Source organism: Macaca mulatta, chromosome 7 (genome assembly GCF_049350105.2).
Source record: "Macaca mulatta isolate MMU2019108-1 chromosome 7, T2T-MMU8v2.0, whole genome shotgun sequence".
Taxonomy (NCBI): domain Eukaryota; kingdom Metazoa; phylum Chordata; class Mammalia; order Primates; family Cercopithecidae; genus Macaca; species Macaca mulatta.
Genome location: NC_133412.1, coordinates 44,725,032 through 44,752,131, shown reverse-complemented (window position 1 = coordinate 44,752,131; position 27,100 = coordinate 44,725,032). Strand labels below are relative to the sequence as shown.

At 39.4% G+C, this 27,100-nt stretch overlaps 1 protein-coding gene across 3 annotated transcripts in view; it reads left to right on the top strand.

Annotated features, from left to right (window-relative positions):
- AAGAB (alpha and gamma adaptin binding protein) overlaps positions 1-26,214 on the top strand; it is a 60,747-nt gene extending 34,533 nt beyond the window's left edge. For 2 of the 3 annotated variants that reach the window (XM_001111371.5, XM_015142540.3), the window contains exons 6-10: positions 17,205-17,287; positions 18,088-18,184; positions 22,705-22,809; positions 23,083-23,132; positions 23,780-26,214. In XM_001111371.5, coding sequence (XP_001111371.3) covers positions 17,205-17,287; positions 18,088-18,184; positions 22,705-22,809; positions 23,083-23,132; positions 23,780-23,857 — 413 coding nt within the window. In that variant the 3' untranslated portion in view covers positions 23,858-26,214. The remainder of the gene's footprint in view (positions 1-17,204; positions 17,288-18,087; positions 18,185-22,704; positions 22,810-23,082; positions 23,133-23,779) is intronic. The other variant, XM_015142539.3, reaches the window with a different exon arrangement.
- Positions 26,215-27,100: the final 886 nt, after the last annotated feature.

Below are 27,100 nucleotides of genomic sequence, written 5' to 3'. Positions count from 1 at the left end.
ATTCATATGAAATATCCGGAATAGTTAAATGCATAAAGATAGAAAGTAGATTAGTGGTTCCCAGGGGCTGGGAGGAGAGGTTGCTCATGGGTATGGCATTTCTTTCTGGGGTGATGAAAATGTTCTGGAATTAAATGGTGATGATGGTTGCACAACTTTGTGAGTATACTAAAAACCACTGAATCATACATTTTTAAAAGGCTGGATTTTATGATATGTAAATTAAATCTCAATAAAAAGAAAGAAAAGGAGGAAGGAAATGATACCACCAATGATGATAATAGTAATAGTAGAAAAGGTGGTGGTGGTGATGATGGAAAAGGGAGAAGTGGCAGTGATACTAATAGCACCTGATGGTATATGTGCAAAATCTCATTTAGTCCTCACAAAAGCCACATGAGTTAGGCTCAGTGAAGCCAAGTAATTTCCCCAAGGTCATATAGCTCATCAGTTCTCAAACTTGTTTGCACATTGGAATCACCTGGGAACTTTAGTGACCTAGGAAGCTTTTGAAACCTATGCTACCTGAGCCTCACCCAAGGGAGGGGCAGCTACAGTGTTTTTTAAGTGCCTCCGGGATTCAAATATACAGCCATGGTTGAGAACCACTGACATAAATGATAGTCTTCTAGTTCTAACTTGTAAGAGTCTGTGCTTAATCCATGGGAATAAATTCATCATTTTGAAAGCCACGTTAGCCCCTTGCCTGACCTGCTTTCTCTAATTCCTAAATTATGTAGTATTGAAAAGTGACTTTTGGCCAGGCGCGGTGGCGCACGCCTGTAATCCCAGCACTTCGGGAGGCCAGGGTGGGCAGATCAGTTGAGGCCAGGGGTTCGAGACCAGTCTGGCCAACATGGTGAAACCTCATCTCTACAAAAAATACAAAAGTTAGCTAGGTGTGGTGGTGCACGCCTGTAATCCCAGCTACTTGGGAGGCTGAAGCACAACAATCACTTCAACTCGGAAGGCAGAGGCTGCAGTGAACTGAGATTGTACCACTGCACTCCAGCCTGGGCGACAGAGTGAGACTCTGCTCAAAAAAAAAAAAGAGAAAAAGAAAAGGAAAAGTGACTTTTCAAGTCAGAGAAAGAAGACAGGACTATGTTTAATATGGAGTCACCTATAGGGAAAGGTGAAAATAGTGGACATTCCTTCTCGTACTTCCTGTATATTTGTTTCTAGTGTGGTTTAGTATCATGCAGAGGTCAGCAGTGCTGTGACAGTCCTTCTTGAGATCTGAAGGAAATAATACAGCTTTTATAAGTAGCTAATTGTCTGGGAGCATAATTTAGGTGCTGAGTGTATCTGGGCCATTTGAGTTTTCTTCTGCTGGCCTCAGATCTCTCTAGTCCATATTTAAGCTCCAGTTTCAAGTGTTGATTAATTCATACAAATAATATTTCTTGAGTACTTGCCCTGTGCAAAGTATTGGTCTGTTTGGGATATATCAGTGAACAAATTAAACAAAAATGTCTGTGCTTAGGAGCTTTCATTCTGGTGGGAGGCTATAGTCAATAAACAATACAAGCAATTAGTATGTTATATAGTATATTAGGAGATGATAAGTGATATGGGAAAATAATAAAGCAGAGTTAGAGACATTGAGATTGCTGTGTAGATTGCATTGTTAAATAAGGTGGTTCGAGGTAGGTCTTCTTGACATTTGAGCAAGGAGATAAGGTGTTTCACCATGTGGATATCTGGGAGAAAAACATACCAGGGACAGGGAACAGCTATAGCAAAGGCCCTAAGGTGAGAGCACACCTGGTGTGTTTGAAGGATATATTAGGACGCTTGCTGGCTGAGCAGGAGAGGTCAGAGAGGTAACAAATGGCTAGATTATTTGGGGCTTCAAAGGCCATCATAATAACTTTGACATTTACTCAGAGTAAACTAGGGGACTGTTGCAGGGTATTGAGTGGGAAAGTGATATGATCTGACAAGGTCTAAAAAGATCACTCTGTCTGCTCTGTGGAGAGTAGATGATGAGGGTGAAGAGCAACCAAGATCTCTTAGGGGCCTATTATAATATTCCAAATAAGATAGAGTGATGGCTAAGATTGGGGCTGGGACAATGAAAGCAGTAAGAAAAGGCTGAATTCCAGATATATTGTGAGATAGAGCCAGCATGGTTTCCTGCTGGTTTAGATATGGGATACGAGAGAAAGAGAGTAGTCAAGGAAGACAACAGGATTTGGGCCTGGACACTTAAAAGATTAGTTGTCGTCAACTGAAATGAGGCAGCTATAAGATGAAGCAAACAGGGTCACATATCAGTAGTTCAGTTTTGGACATGTTGAATTTGACATGGCTACTGAGACCTCCAAGTGGCTGCTAGACCTCCAAGTGGAGATATCAAGTAGCCAGTTTGCGAGATGTGTGGAGTTTGGGGAGAAAGGCATTTAAAACCTTGAGCCTTGATGAGATCACCAAGGGAGTGAATGCAGTACTTAAAGAAGACCAAGGACTCAGCCCAGGGACATTGCAACATCAAGAGACAGGGAGAAGAGAAGGCACCAGTAAAGGAGACTGAGGAAGAAAGGTCAATGAGGTAGAAAAACCAGGAGAGTGGAGTCTTATTCTGGAAGCAAAAGTGAAGAGTGTTTCAAGGTGGAAGGAGTGGTCGCCTATGCCAAATGCTGCTAATAGGTCAAGTAGGATGAGAATAGAGAGCTGACCCTTGGATTTAGCATTAGTGACCTTGAAGAGCAGTTTCGGTGAAATAGGTTGAAAGAGAAAAATTGAAGATAGTGACTATAAAAACCCTTGAAAATTTTGCAGGAAAGGGGAGCAAGGAAATAAGTGAGAGCTGGAGAGAAAAATGTGGTTGAGATTTTTATTGTTTGAGATGAGAACAAGAGCAGCATGTTCATAAGCTGATGGAAAAGATCCAATAGAGGGTGAAAAATGGATGAAGTAGGAAAGAGAAGGGAGATTTACCGGAGTGATGTCCTTGAGTAGGTAGAAGGGATGGGCTCCAATGTACAAGTAGAGGGACTGGCTTTGCACAGGAGGAGGAAAGTAAACCTAGAAAGACATGGGAAAGGGGGTGTGTGGATGCAAATGGGGCTCAGTGGGGAGATGTGGCATGAGAATCTGTAGAAGTTTCTTCTGATTGCTTCAGTTTTCTCAGTGAAGTAGGAGGCCAGGATATCACTTGAGAGGGCAGAAGGGAGGAAGTAGCATTAGCATTTGAGGAGAGAGGAGAAAATGTGAAGTAGTCATTTGGGAGAGAGAGAGTAAATGAACCTATAGGGATGTGACGTATGATTTGCCAGGCAGCATTAAGGGACCCAACTTGAAATTTCGTGTCATAAAACTAAAGTCAAGTCAGGCAGCCTGGGTGTGTGTGTGTGTGTGTGTGTGTGTGTGTGTGTGTGTGTGTGTGTGTGTGTGTGTGTGTGTGTGTGTGTGTATGTACATGTGCATGTAGTAATCAGTTCTGCTTTTGCTAAGCAAATGTTATCACAGCAAGAGAGAGGCAAGGGATTCAGTAGTATATATAAGAGATTAATTATAATAATCATGGAATTTAAGCTAAAAAGGGGAGAGTGGAAATCAATTGGAGTGGGTCAGTAAAAAGATAGTAGTTTTGAGTCCTGGTGCAGTGAAAGGATAATTGGGTTAAGGTACTACAGGGAGAGAGAGGGACTTGGAAAAACAGGTGATGCATGAAGTTGAAATTATGGAGGGGTAGTTATTGGTAATAATAAGGTCTGGGTATGACCTTGGGAGTACATGGCTGCAGTAGTGTAGAGGACAACATCCATGAAATGGAGGAATTCAATAAACTGAGACTCAGATTGGTTGAATGGTTGTCTATATATTGAACTTGCTAAAAATTAAGACATTTGCCTTCAAATAGTTTGTGTGAGAATATCAGTAGGCTCCTATATTCAGAGATTTTAGCAATGATTTAATCCAGTGATTCTCAACTGAGACCCAGTGGGGGTATGGAAATACATATCACATGCTTTACAAGCCCTCTGAAGATGTTGATTGCCTGGCTCCCGTTGAGAATCACTTAACTATTAAGCGCTATTACTAAGTGGTTGATAGATGTGCCCTCAACTGCATTGGGTAGAAACTGTTAGGAACTTTTGAGCTAGTCTGTTCATCCAGTACAGGAATGGCTTCTATAGCATCCTTGCCAGGATCATACACCCTTTTTGGCTGAACGCTTTAAATAACAGCACCTTGTGAAGCAGTCTAGAAGCAATTAATTGCATAGAGAACTCCAAGAACTGTTTTGTTCATTCTTAGCAGATAGAATATATTTTTATGCTGGTAGCTTAAGCACTTAAACAAGGAAAGGATCTATATTTTACTTTGTGTCATAATGCTGAGAGCAGTGGTGAAAATTTTATCTGTCGGTGTATTTCCCCTTGCTTCTACCTTTTTACTAGCTTTCATTTTGATGACTCTTTTTCCTAGTCTCCCTAGTAGGAGGTGAAGAAAGTTCCAGCAGAATTGGAAAAGATTTAGCTCAGGGAGACTGAAATGACCAAGGGGATGGGAACAATGGAAATTGTCTAATATAATAAATAAGTGTGGACAAACCAGGGCTGAGAAGAGATTTAATTGGAATCTGTATTACAGGGTATGTATAAGGCAGATATGGACCTGATTTCCCAAATTTCAGATTGCTGTAACTCAGAGACATTCCCTAAATCTTAAAATGAAGGCCTTACTGAACATAGCAGGCAGTAATCTATGGAGTACTTCATATTAAGAGATGATCTAGGCAAAAAGTAGATATGATTCAATAAGCCTACAGTGAATTCTCATTAATGACAATTGTACCTAATTCAAATTGAAAAGTACTTGGCCTAAACTTTTGAGTCTGTTATTTTGAAAAGCAATCATATTTTTCTTCCCAGTATTTATCTATGCAGTATTTTTACTAGGTCCTCTACTAGTTAGGTTCACCCAGATTACATGTTCTTGTGTTTTATGAAACTTAATAAGGAGCATTGTTTTGTTTGGCATGATAGTGCATGTCAGTTAGCCTGATGAAAACATTTAGAACATACAGTCTCCATGCATGCATCTGGTATGGCTTCTTCCTTTTACAGGTGGGGAAAAACAGGACCCAAAGAGGAGGGGTAACATGCTCATATTCACACAGTGAGTTTGTAGCCAACGTGAGACCACATGACAGGTCTCCTGATTAAGAGTGTTACATGTTTTTCCATGACAGTATGTTGGTTTATATTACTGGGCATTTGAAGAAATGAGCACAGAGTAGTTCAATAATTTACCTTAAGTTGCGTGGGAAATCACTGGCCAAGCCAGATGAGTTCATTGGCTACAAAACTCCCCTTAGCCTAGGTGCTCTCTGACATGAGTAAGATTTTAATGAGATTGGGTGGAAATGATGATGATAGCTGAGATTTTGGGCTTTTTGGCTTATTTCTTTTAAATATATCCTTTTAAATAATTTAGGCCATCTGGAATGATGGAGATGCTTTATCCCACAGTCTTTGCACTTAATCCAAAGTACAGCTAAGGATAGTTAATTTAATACTCATGCATTCCTTATAAATGAAAGATAGTTTATATTTATTTTTAATTATTTTACTTGGAGTCACAACAGGTTATTATTCTTTTCAGTTTGAATTATAATTCTTATTTGTACATAGTAGGTGCTGTTAATGGCTTTTTGTTACTTAATATGAGATTTAAGGGCAAACAGGTTAAATTACAGTACTATAGTTATAGGCTAATTATTATTCTAGAAAGAGATTTGTAAATTTTCCTGATAGACATAACTTCCCTTTCTTTTCTTTTCTTTTCTTTTCTTTTCTTTTCTTTTCTTTTCTTTTCTTTTCTTTCCTTTCCTTTTCTTTTCTTTTCTTTCTCTCTCTCTCTCTCTCTCTCTCTTTCTATCATTACATTTTAAGTTCTGGGGTACATGTGCACAACATGCAGTTTTGTTACATATGTATACATGTGCCATGTTGGTGTGCTGCACCCATTAACTCGTCATTTACATTAGGTATATCTCCTAATGCTATCCCTCCCCGCTACCCCCACCACACGACAGGCCCCAGTGTGTGATGTTCTCCTTCCTGTGTCCAAGTGTTCTCATTATCAATTCCCACCTATGAGTGAGAACATGCGGTGTTTGGTTTTCTGTCCTTGCGATAGTTTGGTGAGAACGATGGTTTCCAGCTTCATCCATGTCCCTATAAAGGACATGAACTCATCCTTTTTTATGGCTGCATAGTATTCCATAGTGTGTATGTGCCACATTTTCTTAATCCATTCTATCATTGATGGGCATTTGGTTGGTTCCAAGTCTTTGCTATTGTGAATAGTGCCGCAATAAACATACATGTGCATGTGTCTTTATAGCAGCATGATTTATAATCCTTTGGGTATATCCCCAGTAATGGGATGGCTGGGTCAAATGGTATTTCTAGTTCTAGATCCTTGAGGAATCGCCACACTGTCTTCCACAATGGTTGAACTAGTTTACAGTCCCACCAACAGTGTCAAAGTGTTCCTGTTTCTCCACATCCTCTCCAGCACCTGTTGTTTCCTGACTTTTTAATGATCGCCATTCTAACTGGTGTGAGATGGTATCTCATTGTGGTTTTGATTTGCATTTCTCTGATGGCGAGTGATGATGAGCATTTCTTCATGTGGATAGACATAGCTTCTAATATTAACTCAGAACTTAGTTTTATATTCTTGGCTCCACCAGTGTCTTGTTTCATTAAGCCAAAGCATGCATTTTAAAAATTTTTTATTTTTTATTTTAGAATCAGGGGTACATGTACAGGAATTCTAATTATTCCATTGCCCAATAGGTAGTGTTTCAGTCCTTGCCTCACTCCCTCCCACTTTGAAGTCTCAGTGTTTACTGTTCCCATCTTTTTGTCCATGTGCACTCAGTATTTAGCTCCCACTTGTGAGAACATAGAGTGTTTGGTTTTCTGCTCCGGCCTTCATTCACTTAGGATAATGGCCTCCAGCTGCACCCATGCTGCTGTAAAGGATATGATTTTGTTCTCTTTTATGGCTATGTAGTATTCCATGTTGTACATGTACCACATTTTCTTTGTCTAATCCACCGTTGATAGGTACCTGGATTGATTCCCCATCTTTGCTGTTGTGAATGGTGCAAAGCATGCATAAGAAACAGGGGCATTATTGCTCCAAAGGGGTGAACATTAATTCTTGAGGGGCAAAAAATCTTTACTCTTTTTATGTATAAGGGACAAATAAATGTGCAACACATAAACACATATACAGTATATCTGTGGTATTAATATTTCAGTGGGATGGTGTGTCAAAATTAGGGGGAAAATGTCTTAAAAGGCTCCTGGTGAGGCGGCCATACTGAAAACGGTTGAGAAACACTGAGCTGAAGGATCTGTTTGCATGTGCTAAGCTCTACCCTAGAGGAAATTCCCAGATACCGTTGGATTCATTGTGACGGTCAAACTTTTAGGGAAGTCAGAGTTTCCGCTGTGTGTTAAAGGTACGGCTTCTCATGGGCCAGGAATTGAAGTGGTTAGGACTGCCTTTACATTTGGGTGGCGCTTTTTAGATATCTACAGTCATAGAAATTTTCATTGTCTATACCGTCTTTTCTTAAAATTCCTTAACCTCAAAGTTTGGCTGTCGCTCAAGGAAAGGGATGTAGATAAAATCTCAGCTGCTTAGTCGAGTTACCCACAGTCATATCAGGGTCTGGTTTGTGGCTGTGGAAATCAACCATTTGGACCTGTCATTTATAATTTGGTAATGTCCCTTTATTGTCATCATGAAAGGAGAAACTGTGGGTCAGTGCTTTTTGCCAAATGTGACAAGTTTTTCAAAGTTGGTTGCTCCTGCCACACCCCCGCTATGGTCTCCAGTGAGATGTCTTTTCTTTCAATTTGTCTGGTACATCAAATAACCTCATTGCAAACCTAGATGATCTAGGCATCATACTCAGTACTGTGTCTTAAATTGAGAGGCACCTGGTAAGTAAGAGTTGTTTTTTTTGTTTTGTTTTTTTGTTTTTGTTTTTTTTGAGACGGAGTCTCGCTTTGTCGCCCAGGCTGGAGTGCAGTGGCACCATCTTGGCTCACTGCAAGCTCCACCTCCTGGGTTCACGCCATTCTCCTGCCTCAGCCTCCGAGTAGCTGGGACTACAGGCACGCACTACCATGCCCGGCTAATTTTTTGTATGTTTAGTAGAGACGGGGTTTTACCATGTTGGCCAGGATGGTCTCGATCTCCTGACCTCGTGATCCGCCAGCCTCGGCCTCCCAAAGTGCTGGGATTACAGGCGTGAGCCACCGCGCCCGGCAAGAGTTGGTTTTAAGGGCAAGGAAAAGAAGATGGTAAGTAGATGCCTGATGAGTTGTTTTTTGTTTGTTTGTTTGTTTTAGACTAGGTTGTCAATGTTTCACATGAGAGGGTAGTATTATGTACAGTGACCTTGTTTAAAGTGTCAGTTTAATGTTACCACTAAGACCCTGCCCCAGCTTTATCACCTGAGCACTAACAAGTGCTGTGTGGAGTTTAGTCCGTGCTGGTAACTCTTGAGTATTCAGTGGGTCTTTTAACAATTACCACCATGGAGGAGACAGCAAGGAAGAGAAATGCTGTGATCTTTTACTGTTTCTAATCAGTGAAAGAGGGATTAGATTAAACAAATGTTACAGAGTTGTGACTTTGATTCCCCATTGGTAAGCAGTAATTGTAGAGACTGGATTTCAAAAGCTCTGAGGGTTTACTTTCAATCTATCTATTATAGTTTAATCCCCAGTAATGCAGGTGGAGGAGGATTAGTGGAATTTTAATAGTAGAAACAACAATTCTTTCTGTCGTCGTTTTCTGTTTTCCCATTATAAATGGAAAGAATTGATCATTTATTAACGTGTATCCCCCTGAATTTACTTGTAACAAGATTCCATGGCAGAAATCCCAGATTCCAATTCAAGGAATCATTTGCAGCTGCTGTACAGAGCAGTGGTTAAGAAATGTGTACCTGCTGGGCATGGTGGCTCACGTCTGTAATCTCAGCACTTTGGGAGGCCAAGGCAGGTGGATCACGAGGTCAGGAGTTTGAGACCAGCCTGGCCAACATGGTGAAACCCCATCTCTACTAAAAATACAAAAATCAGCTGGGTGTGGTGGCGTACACCTGTAGTCTCAGCTACTCAGGAGGCTGAGGCAGGAGAATCGCTTGAACCCGCGAGGTGGAGGTTGCAGTGAGCTGAGATTGTGCCACTGCACTCCAGCCTGGTGACAGAGTGAGACGCCATCTCAAAAAAATAAAAAAAGAAATGTGTACCTAAACACAAGGTCTATCTGTGGTACCTGGGCTGTTCTCCTGAGAAAGAAGATGGCTAATGCCTTAAATAAAATTGTTTTTCTAAAGTAAATGATGATTAAATACAAATTTGACTCTAATGTTACAGAAAATAAAACAATATAAAATCAGTTAGAGGAGAATGGTTAATGAAGACAGTTCTAGTCAGGTCTGTCTTTACCCGTGAAAGACATTACTCTTGGAAAACGGCTTCATGTCTCGACCCGTTTCCTAACCTCTAGGATGGTAGAACTCTAGGATAATGTAGAATTATATTAATTTTACTTTCTATGAAATTGAGTTCCTTGATTCAGACTTAGTTGCTTCTCTTTTTAACCCAGCACCTAATATTGTGGAGCCAAAAAAATGGATACTCTCTGACTGTTGTCTAAATGTGAATGTTGTAGTCAAAAATTAAATAAGTATGTGTTGATTTCTATCTGTGTATGTGGGTGTGTGTGTGTATAGAAGGCATGATTTGATGGAGGAGATTGTCTTGTAAGAGAAAAAGGGGAAGAGAAAATAAAAAATAAGAAGGAATAAGTGTATGAGTAAAATGGTGAGACTTTGTTTTAAAAGTGTACCCTTAAAATTAACTGTAAGCAAATGAATCATGGGAAATCTCTTCAAGTTAGTTACCCTGGAGGCCCTGCTCTTCTGCTGCCATCTTGCAAAAACATTTTTAGTACTTTCGTTGGAATTATTTTTAGACCTGGGTATGAACCACTTAAGTCATCTTTATTTTTTTTTTTCATGGTAAAGTCTTGTACTGGTTCTGAATGATTTTTGACTTGATTCTGAACATTCCTTTTAGGATTTTCAAGAGTGTGCTTCAAGTTCTGGAGATAGGACTTTACAATGGAACTCTTATTGGAATCAGAATAAAGCTTACCTTTACAACTCTGGAGAGGATAGTACTCACTCTGATGTTTAGTTCAGTTTATTAAGATTTGTGTGTATGTGTGCATAGGAAAAAAAAAAAAAAACAACTAGGAAGACATATTACCAGAGTATTAATTGGTATCTTTGGTGATTTAATTTTATTCTTTTTTTTTTTTTTCCAAGACGGAGTCTTGCTCTGTCGCACAGGCTGGAGTGCAGTGGCATGATCTCAGCTCACTGCAACCTCCGTCTCCTGGGTTCAAGCAATTCTCCTGCCTCAGCCTCCCCTGTAGCTGGGACTACAGGCACACGCCACCATGCCCAGCTAATTTTTGTATTTTTAATAGAGACAGGGTTTTACCACGTTGGCCAGGCTGGTCTTGAGCTCTTGGCCTCATGATCCTCCCGCCTCAGCCTCCCAAAGTGCTGGGATTACAGGTGTGAGCCACTGCACCCAGCCTAATTTTCTTCTTCGTACTTTTCTCTTTTTTCCAAATTTTCTACAGTGAATATATTATTTATAATCCGGAAAAAGAGAAAAAAATAGTATTATTACTTTCTGGTCATGTTCATTATATGTTCTTGACATGTGAGCAGGTGTCCCAGGTATCATAGGACAGCGGATTCACTTTCCTGAATCTAAAGCCAGGTGGTAGAACCAGGTACGGTGCTTAGGCCTGTTTCTTTAATAAGTACTATTTTTAATAATGGATTTCAAAGTTTGCCCTTTTCAAGCAGTAGTTTAGTGAAAAAGAATAAATTGATTCTTCTAATTATTTTATGATTTCAAAAAACATTTTACTTCAATTTCTCTGATGCTAGTGAAATCATTTCCTTCTTAAAACAATTTTTTATTCAAACAGTGTGGTTTGATTGAAGAATATCGTTCAAAAATAGGTACAACTTATCTATGCGAATTGAAATATCTTAGTTTTAGTAAGTTTGGTCATGCTTATCATCAGATGGAAAAGAACGTGTTTATAATAAAGGAAAAACATTTTATGCAGGGAAGGGGATATAAAGACAACTTTAAAGATGGAAAAAATTTCTTAAGATGATGCCAAATAATTGCTACATTAAGGAAATAAAAATTGAAATATGAACACAAAATATCTAGGAGGTCGTCTGTTAGGCATGTTGGGGGGTGTGGTCATGGAAATTCTTAATATTTGAGTCGTATGTAAACATTGAGAATAAAAACTAACTTACATAGCTAGTGCTTGCAGCCCCTGCCTGACAGTTCTATTAGGCATTCAGTGGATATTTCAACCTCTCTCCTGTATACTTAGCACTATGCTGGAGGCGGTGCGGTGTAGAACCATTAGCGATTGTCCATGTCTGCAAGGAGTTTATAGTATAGTTGAGGATGGCATTTTGACTCGAGATGAGTAGTAATACTAGCATGTTCTCTGAAGGGCCAGTTGAATAGTAAGGACAACAAGGACAAATGGCACAGAGGGAGAAGTAATTAGTGGCTGAAGTCATCTAGAGAAGTTTCTCAGAGTAGGGGGAGGATATTTTCCGTGCTGACAAGAGAGAATGATTGAGTCTTTTTAATGTTTTTTTTTTCTCTTCTTTCATTGAAAATCTTTGTTATATTCCTTACTTAAAAGTAAGGACTTAAAAACCTGAGGATTTTAGCCAGAATTGTCCTGTTCTAATTAGATCTGTGTCAGTAGTTCTCAATTGGAAGTGATTTTGCCCCTCAGGGGACATTTAGCAGTCTTATAGGCATCTGGTGGGTAGAGGCAGGGGATGCACAGGACACCCCTCTTTCCCACCTACCCGCACACCAAAGAATTCTCCAGCTGGAAATGTCAGTAATACTGAGATTCAAAACCCCTGGTCTACATGTGCTTGAGGGACAGTGAAGAGACTACCATTTGTTTTATGTGACCAATGCCTCAAGGAGTTATAGGGCTGGGCTGTGAACCGTTAGTAAGTGGTACACGATTAATTATTCAGTCCTGAGTTATTCACCTTACTTCAGTGAAAATCACAGTCTAAACCAGGGACTTAATGAAGGATTACTGACAAAAGAGAACTATATATGAATGAAACATTATCTTTTTGCACTTCACCCACGTTTGTATCATATCCAGTAAGCCAGTAGTTGTGCATCAAAACATTGTCCATGTCTCAACTCTTTACATGTTATCAAGACCTCTGGCCTTCATGGAAAGAGTATAGACTTTAGAATCAGAGAGTCCTAGATTTCAAGTTCTGGTTCCAGCTATGTGACTTTGGATAAGTTACCTAATCTCTCTGAGTTACAGTTTGTTCTGTAAAAGAGAATAATGAAATAAATCTTCTGTAAAAGAGGATAATACAATAAAGAAGACATATATTTATTTCTATTGTTTGTAGAAGGCATGCTTTGATTGTTGTGAGGATTAAAGAAGCGTTATAAGTACCTAAAATATTCCCTTGCATATATTTAGCACTTGATAAATGTTATCTACTACTAACCCTTAGGAAAACTTTGCAATGTAAATATTGTTTTGGTTTTTTTTGTGGTTTTTTTTTTTTTTTTTTTTTTTGAGATGGAGTCTCGCTCTGTCGCCCGGGCTGGAGTGGCCGGATCTCAGCTCACTGCAAGCCTGCAAGCTCCGCCTCCCAGGCTCACACCATTCTCCTGCCTCAGCCTCCCGAGTAGCTGGGACTACAGGCGCCCGCCACCTCGCCCGGCTAGTTTTTTGTATTTTTTAGTAGAGATGGGGTTTCACCATGTTAGCCAGGATGGTCTCGATCTCCTGACCTCGTGATCCGCCCATCTCGGCCTCCCAAAGTGCTGGGATTACAGGCTTGAGCCACCGCGCCCGGCCGCAATGTAAATATTGTTATACCCACTGTGTAAATGTAGAAACTGAGGTTCAGAGAAGGTATAGCTTGTGTAAAACCACACAGTAAATAGTAGAAGTAGGATTCACATCCATGCCTTATTTCCAAATTCATATGCTTGTCATATTACCTTGATAAATAATGGAGGAGGGAAAAGATCAGAAAAATTAAAAGGAAAAAAATACTTTTAAAAAAGCGACTTTTCCCCTTCCCCCAAACTGAAATTTACCCCTTTGCCTAGGTTTTGAATTCTTTAAATGTTTCATGTAAGTCAAAATTTCTATGAGAAATGCATTTTATGCTTCTAAAATAACAGTGTGCCCTTAGATTTGTAAAGAGGTGGCCAAATAATTTCATATATTTCAAGTTTTTTAACTTCTTATTGTTAAAAAAAATCATCCCCACGCTTAAGAATTTCCCATTTAAAATCTTTATTCTAGAGGCTATAGTTTTGTTTCTTACACTTTCTGGAAGAATCTGTGCTAATGACTACTGCCAGATTTTTTCATGATATTTTCATTTTTATCCATGCATCCACTGGTGTCCAACTTACTAGACTACTAAAACTGAATCAGAGTTTAATATACTTATTGTGCCTTACAGAATAATTTATTTTACATCACTTAACAGCTTCCCCTTTCTGCATCCCTGAAGTTCCATAAGAATCAGCTGAGGAGATGAATTTATTTATTCCTTCCTAGTCTAGAGTTTTGTGGCATCAATAAAACCGTAGATGCTAGAGCCAGTTTCAACAACTACCTGCTAAAGGAATAAATCCTTCTTAATAGGGATGACATTTCCATGCCCTGAATCCTGGGGAAAAAAATCTAGCAAGCAAGAAAAGATTTATGTAATTCTTTTCTATGAGAAGAATTGTTATACAGTGAGTGCATGTGGATGGAATTTTAATAAACATTGGACCAGGCAGAACAGAATTTTTTAAAAAGCCATAGGTATATAAAACATCATCTAAGTTTTTTGAGCAGTGTTAATATGCGAGCAGTCTACTTTGGATAAACAAAAATGAATTGTTTTTCTCATTGTGTCAATTTGTATGTTTCTAAGTTCCTTAAAATATAAGCAGCGGAACATAATGAACTCTCTTGTTAGTTGACTAAATTCTTCATTGTTTATAATATCAGTAAAAGTCCTTCTAGCTTATTATAATTAGCCTGAAACCTGATTGTAAACTCTTAGTCAATTGTGAACCTGATTAATTCGTCTAAGGTCACACAGGTAGACAGAGCCAGGAATGAAAGACAGGTTTTCTGACCACTAGTCCAGTTTTCTTCCTACTATTTTGACTTTTTCATAATTTTATCCATTCTAATTGGGCGTTAATTTTTTTTTCGAAGTTTTTAATTATGATAAATACACAGCATAAAATTATTAAATTTCAAAAAATCGGCCGGGCATGGCGGCTCATTCCTGTAATCCCAGCACTTTGGGAGGCTGAGGCGGGCGGATCACAAGGTCAGGAGATCGAGATCATCCTGGCTAACACGGTGAAACCCCGACTCTACTAAAAATAGAAAAATTAGCCAGGCGTGATGGCAGGCGTCTGTAGTCCCAGCTACTCGGGAGGCTGAGTCAGGAGAATGGCGTGAACCTGGGAGGCGGAGCTTGCAGTGAGCCGAGATCACGCCACTGCACTCCAGCCTGGGCCACAGAACCAGACTCTGTCTCAAAAAAAAAAAAAATTTTTTTCAAAAAATCTCTTTGAATGGGTAAATAATACATGAACATGTAACAAAAATGAAAGGTTTACAGTATACAGTGATGAGTCTTAACTCCTACTCCTAACTCCTGTCCATCCCAGTTCTCCTTACAGACAGCCACAGTAAGGAATGAGGCATTTCAAATAGACTGCTTTGGTTTCATAACATGCATAAACTGACATTGTATTGCGTTATTCTTTGAGTTGCAGTCCGGCCTGCCAAGTTTAGGGGTTGCCTAACAGAGGAAAAATATAAGCTGTGGAATTAGAATATGGAGAGATTTATGAACTGAATTGGAAAATTACCTAAGGTCCAAGTTATTTCCAGTAATAGAAGTGAGGACTCTCTTACAGAAGTAGTTTATTACTCAGATATTGCCTTTTGTACAAATAGCTTAAAGTATGTTATAAGAGCACTAATATATATCTTCATGACAGGTAAAATCCATGTCTGAGTATTACATAACTACATACAGCTACTTTAAAATCAGCAACACATTGGCCAAAAGAAAGAACCATGCTGATGTTTGAATAAACATCCTTAGGCTCTGAAACTGTCATCATAGGACACTGCATGGATCTGCTTCTCTTGGGCCTCTGAGCCTACATGTCCTACCCTGTTGAAACCTTAGCCCCCGTCTTTGGATTAGACCCCAGGCCTTTGGATGAGGAGATAAGGGGAGCTCCAGGAGTACACATGAACCTCTGACTATGCTGCCACTGTTGAGGTTGTACAGAATGAAAAGCAGTAGGGCAGCAGCAGCCTCTTAGTTTTGCCCAGACCAAGGTAGCTTTTAATGCAGAGGTACTGGATTGATAGCTGCATATGACTGCCTCCGTGGCGAGAGTCAAGCTCTAGAAATCTGCAGGCTACAGCCTAGCAGGCCACATTTGAGGCTTCATCCCAGTTTAAAAAGCAGATCTTCCCAAGTGAAAGGAAGAAGGAAGGACACTGCAAAGTTTCTCTCTTTGGATATCTCTATATGACCAACTATCTGGCAGGGGAAAGGGTGTAGGGAATTTATAGGTGGTTTAGAGAAAGAGAGATGAGAGTAGGTCAGGGAAGAGATAGGGAGAGGAAAGGCAAGGTGGGAGAAAGTTGTCTTTTTGAGAGAGAAAGTCTTTGCCTTCTGTACTGTTACTCTTGGATTATAGTCTCATGTTCTACTCTAAGGCAGTGTTTTTCGAACTACTGTATTCATAAGACCCTCCTGGAGTACTTGCTAAAAGTTGAGATTCCATGATCTCTATCCTAATGATGCTGACTCAGTGAATCTCAGATAGAGTCCTTGAATACTAGGATAGTTTTAATAAGGTGTTCCAGGTCATTCTGGGGAACACTGCTGGATGAAGGCTGGCCCTTGTACTCTGAACAGTGCTAGATGTGTTGCTCCAGATTTGTCCTCCATTGTAAATACAAACAGCATACTGGGAGCCTTAACTGCAGTTGCTTCATTCATATCTAAATTAGAGCTTTTTTCTTTTTCTTTTTTTTTGAGACAGAGTCTCGCACTGTTGCCTAGCCTGGAGTGCAGTGGTGCAATCTCAGGTCACTGCAGCCTCTGCCTCCCGGATTCAAGCGATTCTCCTGCCTCAGCCTCCCGAGTAGCTGAGATTACAGGCACCCACCACCATGCCCAGCTAATTTTTTGTATTTTTAGTAGAGACGAGGCTTCACCATGTTGGTCAGACTGGTCTTGAACTCCTGAGCTTGTGATCCGCCCGCCTCGGCCCCCCAAAGGGCTGGGATTACAGGTGTGAGCCACCGCACCCAGCCCTAGAGCTTTTTTCAAAAAGCATTCATATTCCTTTTCACCTAATATGAATGCCTTTGTTGATTTTTTAAATGTTTTTGTTTATTTAAAACAATGGAATATTAGTTCATAGTGGCTATTAAAGCATTAGTGCTATTAATCTTTGCAAATAGAACCTATTTTGTTTGTCTATAATGGCCCTGCTATTATTTTCCACCTGGACTAATAGTCTGTGATTTAAAAAAAAAAATGTACTTTAAAAAAGTGTATTCAGGGCCGGGGGTGTGGCTCAAGCCTGTAATCTTGGCACTTTGGGAAGCTGATTCAGGAGATGGCTTGAGGCCAGGAGTTCAAGACCAGCCTGGGCAACATAATGAGAACCTGTCTCTACAAAAAACAAGAAACAATTTTAAAAAAAAATAGCCAGATACAGTGGCAGGCACCTGTATTCCCACCTACTCAGGAGGCTGAGGAAGGAGGATCACTTGAGCCCAGGAGTTCAGGGTTGCATTGAACTGTGATTGTGCCACTGCACTCTAGCCTGGGCGACAGAGTGAGACCCTATCTCAAAAAAATACATATATGTAGTTAGAACTTTGAAAACAAATAAGTAGCGTTTGTTTCATCATCCTAGTCATTTGAACAGTTTAAAATGTAAATGACTAATTTCAGTGATTGTGTTTTTCCTTTTTAGATAGGAACCAAGGCTTTAGCCTTCTCAACTCATTGACGGGAACAAACCATAGCATTGGGTCAGCAGATCCCTGTCACCCAGAGGTAATGGTTCTTCTTGGATCTTTTTTCCTTCTTTGGCTTTAATTTCTCCTTGTCATTGTGAATCTTTACACATTCACCATTGTTTTCCTTTCCATTTAAAAGGCGAAGGAGAATGTTAAAAATAGACGAAAGGAAAGCCTAAAACAGCCCTTGCTAATGCAGTAAGCCCTTTCAAGATGTTTACAGCTTTGGTTTTATTTTTACTAGGGTGCTTTCTAAAATATGCTAGGATTTCCCTGAGGCATTAATTTGCCTTCAGATCTTTAAATAGAAAGTAAATTTGATGGTGCTTTTTTAGTACTTCCTGTGTAAAAGACCTTGGCAAATCCAAGGCAAGGTCCCTGTCCTCAATGAGCTTGTAGTCCAGTTTCAACCCTGCGTCCTTAAGAACTTTGTTCCAACTTTACCTTGGTCAGCAGCTGGAGCCAAGAGCAAATTTTACAGTGCCACACTGTCTTTCCAGGGATCTTTTTCAACAGCCTCTGAGCTATTTGTGTTACGATTGTGTTACATTTTCACATTTTGAATATAACATGGATCTTAAATGAGACAAACAAAAAACATGTTTTAATAGTCTAAAGCAAAATCAACACTTTCTGGTTCTTCCTTGGGGGAAAGTACTCCTGGGTTAGTGAATTTTTAGCCTTTTATTTTTTTAATGTGATCTTGCTCTTCTTTCTTTGCCTCCAGTTCCTGTTACTCTTTTCTCAAGCCAACCAAGGACTGAAAGTGTGAGCTTTTTTGGATTTAGTTCTGGAATAGTCTATTAAATTGTTGCTTATGTGTATTTTCCTCAACAGCAACCCCATTTGCCAGCAGCAGATAGGACTGAATCCCTCTCTGATCATCGGAGTGGTGCATCTAATACAACAGATGCCCAGGTTGATAGCATTGTGGGTAAGTTCCTCCTTTGGCTGCCAAGAGAGAGCTTTGTGCAACTTGGAATAGGTATCTGGGCAGAAATCATTGAGGGAGAAATTGACTTTAAACACAGAGAAGGGAAAAAAAAGTGGTAGTGTACCACACATGAATGTGAGCCTTGCCAGTGGCTATCAGAAAAAGGAAGAAGAATAAATACATAACAAATATGTGAGCACCATTTTTTCTTTAATTCTCCTAGCAGGATCTTGATTCAGATCATCGTAGCCAAGGCAGACAGAACCAGGTGGCGAAACAGCTAGCTCTGTATCATATAGTTTTTTCATAATATTTAACAGTAGTCAGAATTGATGGTGACAAGAATAATACAACTTTGTATTTATAAGCCCTTCCACATCCTTTTAAAGTTCTTTTATATCCCCTTTCTCATTTGGTAATGAAGTTTTGCAGAGAAGTTATTTTATGGAGATGAAGCTAAAGCCCAGAGAAGTTTAATAACTTGTCCAAGGACATCTAGCAGGAAGGGCCTGGAGCTGAAACTGGAATCCAATATGCCGTCCAAAAGCCAGAAAACCAAGGAACTTACTTGACAATAACTATAAATCTTCTTTTGCTGGGGAACTACTGATACTCTTACTTTATCTTTATGCTACAGAGGGCTCCTGTGCAGTAATACATTTTTAAAACTCTTTTTTCTTATTATAAGATAATTCATGTAGAAAACTCAAGTGATTGGTTAGAGAAACGTATGAGGAAGAAAAAATCATGTATATATTTTTTTCTCTCCAGTTTATTCAACCTTATCCTCTCAATTGAATCCTTCCCATTGGCTTTTAAACCTGCCTAAGTCTCTGCCGTTAAAACAAACTAGTAATCACACTGAAGTGGGTGGGGACTTCAAGCACTAAACCTAAGTAACTGTAGAAAACAGTAATTGGACTAGATACCATAAGACTAAAAACAAAAAGAACTGAACACAAATACTGAACTCTACTTAGTAAATTTGTTTCTTATTGGGGTATGGCTAATTCTGAAATTTTTTATATAGATATTTTATACACCACACATATACCGACATATAGAAAACAAGAAAATATAGATAGTGGGAGCTAGGTTTCTTACTGCCAGAGGAAAAAGGTTACCAATAAGGAAAAGGGAAGGCCGAGATGTACCCTTTAGTACTGGATTGGAATCTAGTGTATCAGTATGAACTCATGGTTTTAAAAATATACTTACAGTTACAAAATAAATACAGATGTGTGTGTATGTGTGTATTAGTATACACACATGTATTTCCTAGTTCTGTCCACTGAGAGGCCCAGAAGCAACAATATTGCCGTAGCAGTGGACACACTTAGCACTCAGATTTTGCTTTCTTTTATTGTGTGTGTGTTGTTGTGTTTTTGTTTTTGTTTGAGACAGAGTTTCGCTCTTGTTGCCCAGGTTGGAGCGCAGTGGCGCAATCTCAGCTCACTGCAACGTCTGTTTCCTGGGTTCAAGCGATTCTCCTGCCTCAGCCTCCCGAGTAGCTGGGATTACAGGCATGTGCCACCACGCCTGGCTAATTTTTTGTTTTGTTTTGTTTTGTTTTGTTTTGTTTTTAGTAGAGATGGGGTTTCTCCATGTTGGTCAGGCTGATCTCAAACTCCCGACCTCAGGTGATCCACCATCTTCGGCCTCCCAAAGTGCTTGGATTATAGGCGTGAGCCACTGCACCTGGCCAGATCTTGCTTTCTAAATACCATTCTCCAATAAAAGGAAGTAGGGCTTCTTGGAGAAGTGGTTGATTCCTGAACTTGGGCAAGAAAAATACAGGATGACCCTGGAGCATCTCATGGTACCAGAAATTAAGAAAATTCTCAAAAAAGAGTGGGGACATGTTGAAAGGGCTTAGGGACCAATCTAAAAGAGCTTCCAGTGGCTAAATCTGGAACAATTTGACCAGCAAAGTAGTTTAATATAGTATTGGGTTATAAGCCGTAGAATAAGCTAACTATCCATGAGTTCATACTAATATAAATAAATAATTGAATAAGCAAATGAGAAAGAAAGGACAGCATCTCCTTACAGAAGAATCCCAAGTAATAAATACAGAAGGAATGAAGAAAGTAGAAAGCCATCATTAGGCACAAAACACAGTAATAGTTGTAGCAGGCAAGATCCACTGATGGATGTTAAAATTAGTGGTGAAAGTTTGAGGAGAAGTATATCTGCATAGTCTAAAAGTATCTCTCTCAAGATATTTATTTATTACAAAGGGGAAAATAGTAACTTTACACTGGAGAAACTCATCAGATACCAGACACTTTAATTATGTAATGAAGTAATTTAATTATTAACATCACTGGTAATAGGACATATTGACATAATAGCCCTCCTTATAGGATGCAGTGAGAAGGTATTCTCACCAAAAATGCATAACTGCAATCTAATAATAAGAAAATATCTGATAAACCCGGTTAAGGGACATTATACAAGTAACTGACCATACAAGTGTTAAAGTCATGAAAGACAATGAAAGACTGAAGAACTGTCACAAATTGGAAAAGACTAAGGAGATTTGACAACTAAATTCCATGTAGGATCTTGGAACAGAAAAAGGATATTAGTGGAAAAACTGATAAAGTCTATGGTGTGGTTAATGACATTATACCAATATTAACTTCTTGATTTTTATAATTGTACCATGGTCATATAAGATGTTAACACTGGGGAAAGTGGGTGAAGAGTATATAGGAACTCTGTATACTATTTTTGCAAGTTTTTTTTAAAGAATAAATTAAGAAAAAAATTTAAGGCAAAACCAAATCAATAAAAACCAAACACTTCCTCAATCCCATGTCTTCCACCTTATCTCTTTACTAAACTTATTTCTATTCCTTACCTCCCATTTGCCCCTCACCTCACTCCTGTCTGTCTTTTGCCCCTGGTATGCCACTACGGCAGCTCTGTGCAAAGGCCAACAATGACCTCCATGCCACTGAATCGGGTAGATATTTTCCAGTCCTCATCTTGACCTTGTGGCGGCATTCAGTGTTACAGATCAATTCCTCTTTGAAACATTATCTTCCCGTGCCTCACCCAACACGATGTCACCTGGTTTTCTTCCTACTTCTCTGATTATTCCTTCTCTTTCTTTGGTAGATACCCTCCTTTTCTCAGCCTTTAAATATTGACATTCTTCATTGCTCCATTTAAACTCTTCCAAATCTATATTTAGGCATGGAGTGATTCTGTCTGCATTAACAGCTCAATTACTATGTATACACAGATAGATCACAAACTTTTATCTTCAGCCCTGTATACTAACTTCCTACACAACATGTCCATTCAACAAAAGCAAATATATTAACCAAAATACATTTTGAACACCAAATTGTCTATATGGCATTGTAATAGATGCAAATAATTATAAGTCATCCTATCTTCATGGAGCTTAGTCTAAAAATATAGAGATAGGACCTATAATGTAGTGATTAAGGTCATAGGCATTGGAGTCCTGTAATTGGAACCCTGCTGGGTTCAAATCATGGCTTTATCACTAGTAATGGTCTGACCTTGAGTAAATTAACCTCTGTTGGTGTTAGTTTCCTCTTCTGTAAAATAACGGTGACAAATCTTTCCTCATAGGGCTGTTGCAAAGATGAAATGGGACCATGTAAGTTAAAGCATTCAGTGGTGCAGATCCAAAGCAAACTCTCTCTCTTATGGTAGTAGTATTTATTAAAGTAGTGGTGGAGAAATGTTAGAATAAAAGGTAATATATGCAAGTGCTAAGACAGTTCTAGAAACAGTAAATGTAGAAAGAATTCTAAGGAAGGAGACCTGTGAAACTGGGATGGGCAGGGAAGACATTCTGAAGGTAGTGGGCCTGGAATGGAGAAGAAGTTAAATTTCTGATTAAAAACAAACTTTAATAAAGAAGCAGTGTGCCAAGGTAGAAACCGTAAAAGATTAGTAGTAAGGAAATGTGAATTTAAATCAGCTCTACCTCTGAATAGCTGTAATTTTAGATGAGTTCATTTTTAGATACAGGTTTTTTTTTCCATATCATTTTCTGTTATTCTCAGATAATGTTATCTGTTCTAATCACCTTTTATAGTTGTTGTCAATAATAGATGTGAAAATATTTGTTGTACAGTAAAATATGGTATAAACTTTAGTCATTTATTGGTGAGTCAATGTACCTTAGTGGAGTGAGTATGCTTTTGGAGTTGGTAACCCCTGTGTCTGGATCCACTTACTAGCTGTGACCTCGGCAAGTCACTTCACCTCTAAGCTGTGGTTTTCTTATCTTTAGAATGGAAATAGTACTCCTTACCTCATGTCAATGTTGTGAGGATAAAATAGTTACGCTTCATTTGTGAGGGCCCACTAGCAGCCAAGCAGGGCGAGGCACCATGAACTGTAAAGGTGGTATATACACTGGGCCTTCGATCATTGGTGACTTCATCAAGGCTATCATTTGCCTTAGGATTCTCTCAGTGTAGCACATATGCAAATAACGTGACAGATAATGTGACAAATCTCTATTTCAGATCCCATGTTAGATCTGGATATTCAAGAACTAGCCAGTCTTACTACTGGAGGAGGAGATGTGGAGAATTTTGAAAGACTGTTTTCAAAGTTAAAGGAAATGAAAGGTAATCGGATCCCTTGTGTCTAATATGTTCCCGTATTGATGCTTGTCTGTTTTATGTAGTAGCATTTTATTTTGTTCACTGCTGGATTGGATTCCTTGTTCTGGTCTCAGCTGTCTTGAGAAACTTAGCTACTCGTGGGACTTGGTAAAAAAAAATTTCCATCTTCATTCTCTTTCCTTTTACTTTTCCTGCTTTTGCCTTCTTCTGTTTCTTTCAACGTGTTACGTGGCCTGTGCTATTAGACAAATTTCTTAAGATGCATTTTCCCCCTAGACAAGGCTGCGACACTTCCTCACGAGCAAAGAAAGGTGCATGCAGAAAAGGTGAGACAATCAGCCGGGTATTTAGTGAGTACCTATAAAAGGTCCAGTGCTATTATTATAATTATATATCACACTTGTGTATTTCTGAAGGTCTTAGTGTGAGCTTTTCATTGAATATTAACTTCTAACTAATTAAGTATTTATACAGTAATAGTATAGTTGCTGCATTCAAACCAAGATTTTTCACCTCTATGGTGAGTGACATGGAACCTTCATTGAGACTCACAATGTTTGCCTTTCTAACTATTGGGCCAGAAGACTCTTAGTTGTTTTGTTATATTATTACCAACACATGTTATTGGCAGGAAACTTGGATGGTTGATGGTGTTCCCTGATATGAATGTGTCATAATTTATCCTGTTCCCTTTTGGACATTTAGGTCATGTGCATTTTTTGCTTCTATAAATAATGAAGCTGTGCATATCCTTACACATCATCTTTGTATACAACTCTAAATATATCATTGGTATAAATTTCTAGATGTGGCGATCATGGATCAAATGGTATTCAAGGGTTTTGATATGTGTTGCCAGAGGACTGGAGGGCAAAGTGCAGAATTGTAGGTCTCAGTCAGTTCAAGGCATAACATATGAAACAAGCTGAAATGTAGCTGTTGCCTAACATTTGTTGCATGCTTCTCTCCACAGGTGGCCAAAGCATTCTGGATGGCAATCGGGGGAGACAGAGATGAAATTGAAGGCCTTTCATCTGATGAAGAGCACTAAATTATTCATACTGGGGTTTGACTAACAAATGCTAGCTGTCTCTGAGATCTCTCTCTACTCAGCCCAGTCATATTTTGCCAAAATTGCCATTATCATGTTGGCTGCCTGACTTGTTTATAGGGTCCCCTTAATTTTAGTTTTTAGTAGAAGGTTAAGGAGAAATCCTTTTTTCCTCAGTATATTGTAAGAGAGCGAGGAATACAGTGATAGTAATGAGTGAGGATTTCTTAAATATAAATTTTTTGTTGTTGTTCTAGGAATGAGGGTAGGATAAATCTCTGAGGTCTGTGCGATTTACTTAAGTTGAAGACAACCTCCAGGCCATTCCTGGTCAACCTTTTAAGTAGCATTTCCAGCATTCACACTTGATACTGCACATCAGGAGTTGTGTCAACTTTCCTGGGTGATTTGGGTTTTCTCCGTTCAAGGAGCTTGTAGCTCTGAGCTATGATGCTTTTATTGGGAGGAAAGGAGGCATCTGCAGAATTGACGTGAGCTATGTGGGGCCAAAGTCTTAGCCCACAGCTTAGTCTCTACCTAAGAAAATGCTTCTGGGCATTCTTTTGAAGTATAGTGTCTGAGCTCATGCTAGAAAGAATAAAAAAGCCAGTGTGGGTTTTTAGACTGTAATAAATGAGGCAAAGGATTTCTATTCCAGTGGGAATAAAACCTCTCTAGTGAGTTGTGGGAGATAGGTTGTATGTTAGAGAGAACCTTAAGGAGTCCTTGTATGGGCCACGGAGACCGTAGGTGATCATATACTGTGATTTTCGTAAAGAAACTCTTCTGCCTTAGTTAGAGTTCTCCCCTGCTGCTGGAGATGCCAGAGCTGTGTTGTCATACTTTATACCCACAAAACAAGGCACATTTCCCCCTTTTTCTCTTTACAGCCAAAGAGAGATGACTGCCAAAGGGGGAACACTAAGGAGTGGGTGGGGAAGCGAAATGTTGGGCAGTGAGTTCCTGAGCACCTTGTTTGACTTCCGAGGTTCATAGCTCCTCTCTGCCCTTCCAGGCCTGGAACCTTGGGTGACTATCTTTCGTTCTTTATCCTTTGTCTTGAGTGAGTGGGTCAGCCCCAAAGGAACTGATAAGTAAATGGCAAGTTTTTAAAGGAAGAGTGGAAAGTACAGCAAATAAAAATCCTTATTTGTTTTTGTAGACTTTGTAATGCATATCATTAGCCCTCACTGTGATCATTATTGCTGTGGCTCTGAACTGGCACATAGTACAGTGGATGGAAGGTGCCCACACACCAGCTGAGAACCGGTTCTGGCCTAGGTGGGCCCTAGAACCATTTACACCGCATGAAAGAAACAGGTTGGGTTAGGAGCAGAAAGAAATAAGGCTCACACCCCTCCAGACACCACCTTATAAGCACTGCAGAACCTGAAACAGATGGCAGAAGGAATGGAATGCTACGGGGGCCAGCAGGAGTGACCACAGGGAGGAGACAGCTCAGTGACTGAAGCATTCAGGAAGAGGCTTTCCAGGGAACACTGGACATTGCTTAGTGACCTTTTGTTCCTTCCTTTTTTTTTTCTTTTACTGTTCTGAAGGACTTTGAGTCTGTGGTTCACCACCAGCCCATCAGTGTTTCTTTGAGGTGATTGCATTAGGGAAGTTGGCTCTGGGGTTGCAAAAAAAAGAGGTGGAACATGTTTTCCTTAAAAGATGGAAGGTTTTAGAAAATATACTAGGCCATCTGGTTAGAAAAAACAGACCAGACTAGAAAAATCTGTGAATTTGATTTGGTAGATTAAACAAAGCCAGATGATTAAAATGTGATTTATTTATAAACTCTGCTAATGTCTATTATTATGATTTTGTGGGTTTTTTAGGGGGTATGAGCGAGGGAAGCCCTATATCCTTCATTGGATTAGACATATATAGTGAATAGTGGAAGAGTTTGTCAAGCTCACTATTTTGGAATTTACCCTGCATATGTAATGTCATGTTTTTAAGACCTCAGCTATGTAGGGATATTGGCCTCCTCTAGGGACATATGGGATGAAGGTCTCTAGTGAAATCTACTAAAAGTCCATGTTAGAATAGTGATCATGAGCTAACACTACAGTAATAGCTGCAGTCTATCTACAGTGACCTATGTTCACACTACCACAAGTTGTTACAGAATTGCCAGCTGGAATTTAAAATAAGAGACTTGGTTTTTGGTTGTTTTTTTCCCTAAACATTTCTCGTTTTGCATAACATAGTGTTTGGCACATAGTAGGCCCTTAGTTTTGGTTGTAAAGTATGGTTTGTGTTGGATGTATATGATCACAAAGTTTGAAGATCCATACATAAGTGCTGGAAGGTAAGGAAAGACAAGAATAAACATTTTTCCCCTGAGAAAATCATGTGTTATGTAATAATTTTAGAGTGATGAAGACATAGATATTTTTATAATTTTAAAATATGCCATCCTGCCAGAGTATGAGAAGATTGACAGAACCAGTTTGCTTGCTCTCTATTTATAGAACTTGGCCACGTCTAATTCAGAGAAGCTAGAGATTCAGGGAAGCTAGACTTAGATGGTTGAGTAATATGGGATGTGGTTCAAGGACCATAGAGCATGTCAGGCCATTCCTGCAAACTATTTCGAACACGTGAAATGTGATATATGGCTGATTTCCTGGTCCCACTGTGGAGAGGTCGGGATCAACAATTTTTGCCATGGCTTGTCAGATTCCTTTAACCTTGGGCCAGTCTCTTAACAATGGCCATTGAGAGAGCGTGTGGAATGCCCCTTGCCTTGCCTTGGCCTGCCATGGAAAAAGAGTCTTAGAAGAATCACTGTCTAAGGGTAAGATGAGAGCTCTGTAAACTATCCTGAGCTTCAGCGTTTGCTGATGCAAAGCTAAATTTAGCAAACGTGTCCAGTGTGGTCAGAGGTTCTGATTCATTAGGGGTTCTGATTCATAGAACGTTCTGATTGATGGAGACAAGAGTTTCAGTGAATATTCTAACGCATTAGATTTGCTCTTCACTCTCCCTACTGCCCCTGTTAATTTTACAATAGACAATTTAGCTACAGCATTATGTCATTAAGTACCAAATCTTATTAGAGGACTATAGGTGAAGAAAGTGTAAAAAGTCTGGTCATGCGTACTGAACCCAGTATGGTGTTAGTACAAGGTTAGTTTGAAAACAACCCCCTATTAACTTTCCCATAATTTGTATGTCTCATGAAAGTAGACTGCTGACTGTGCAGGGCATAATTCTAGTATTTTTGATTCCACT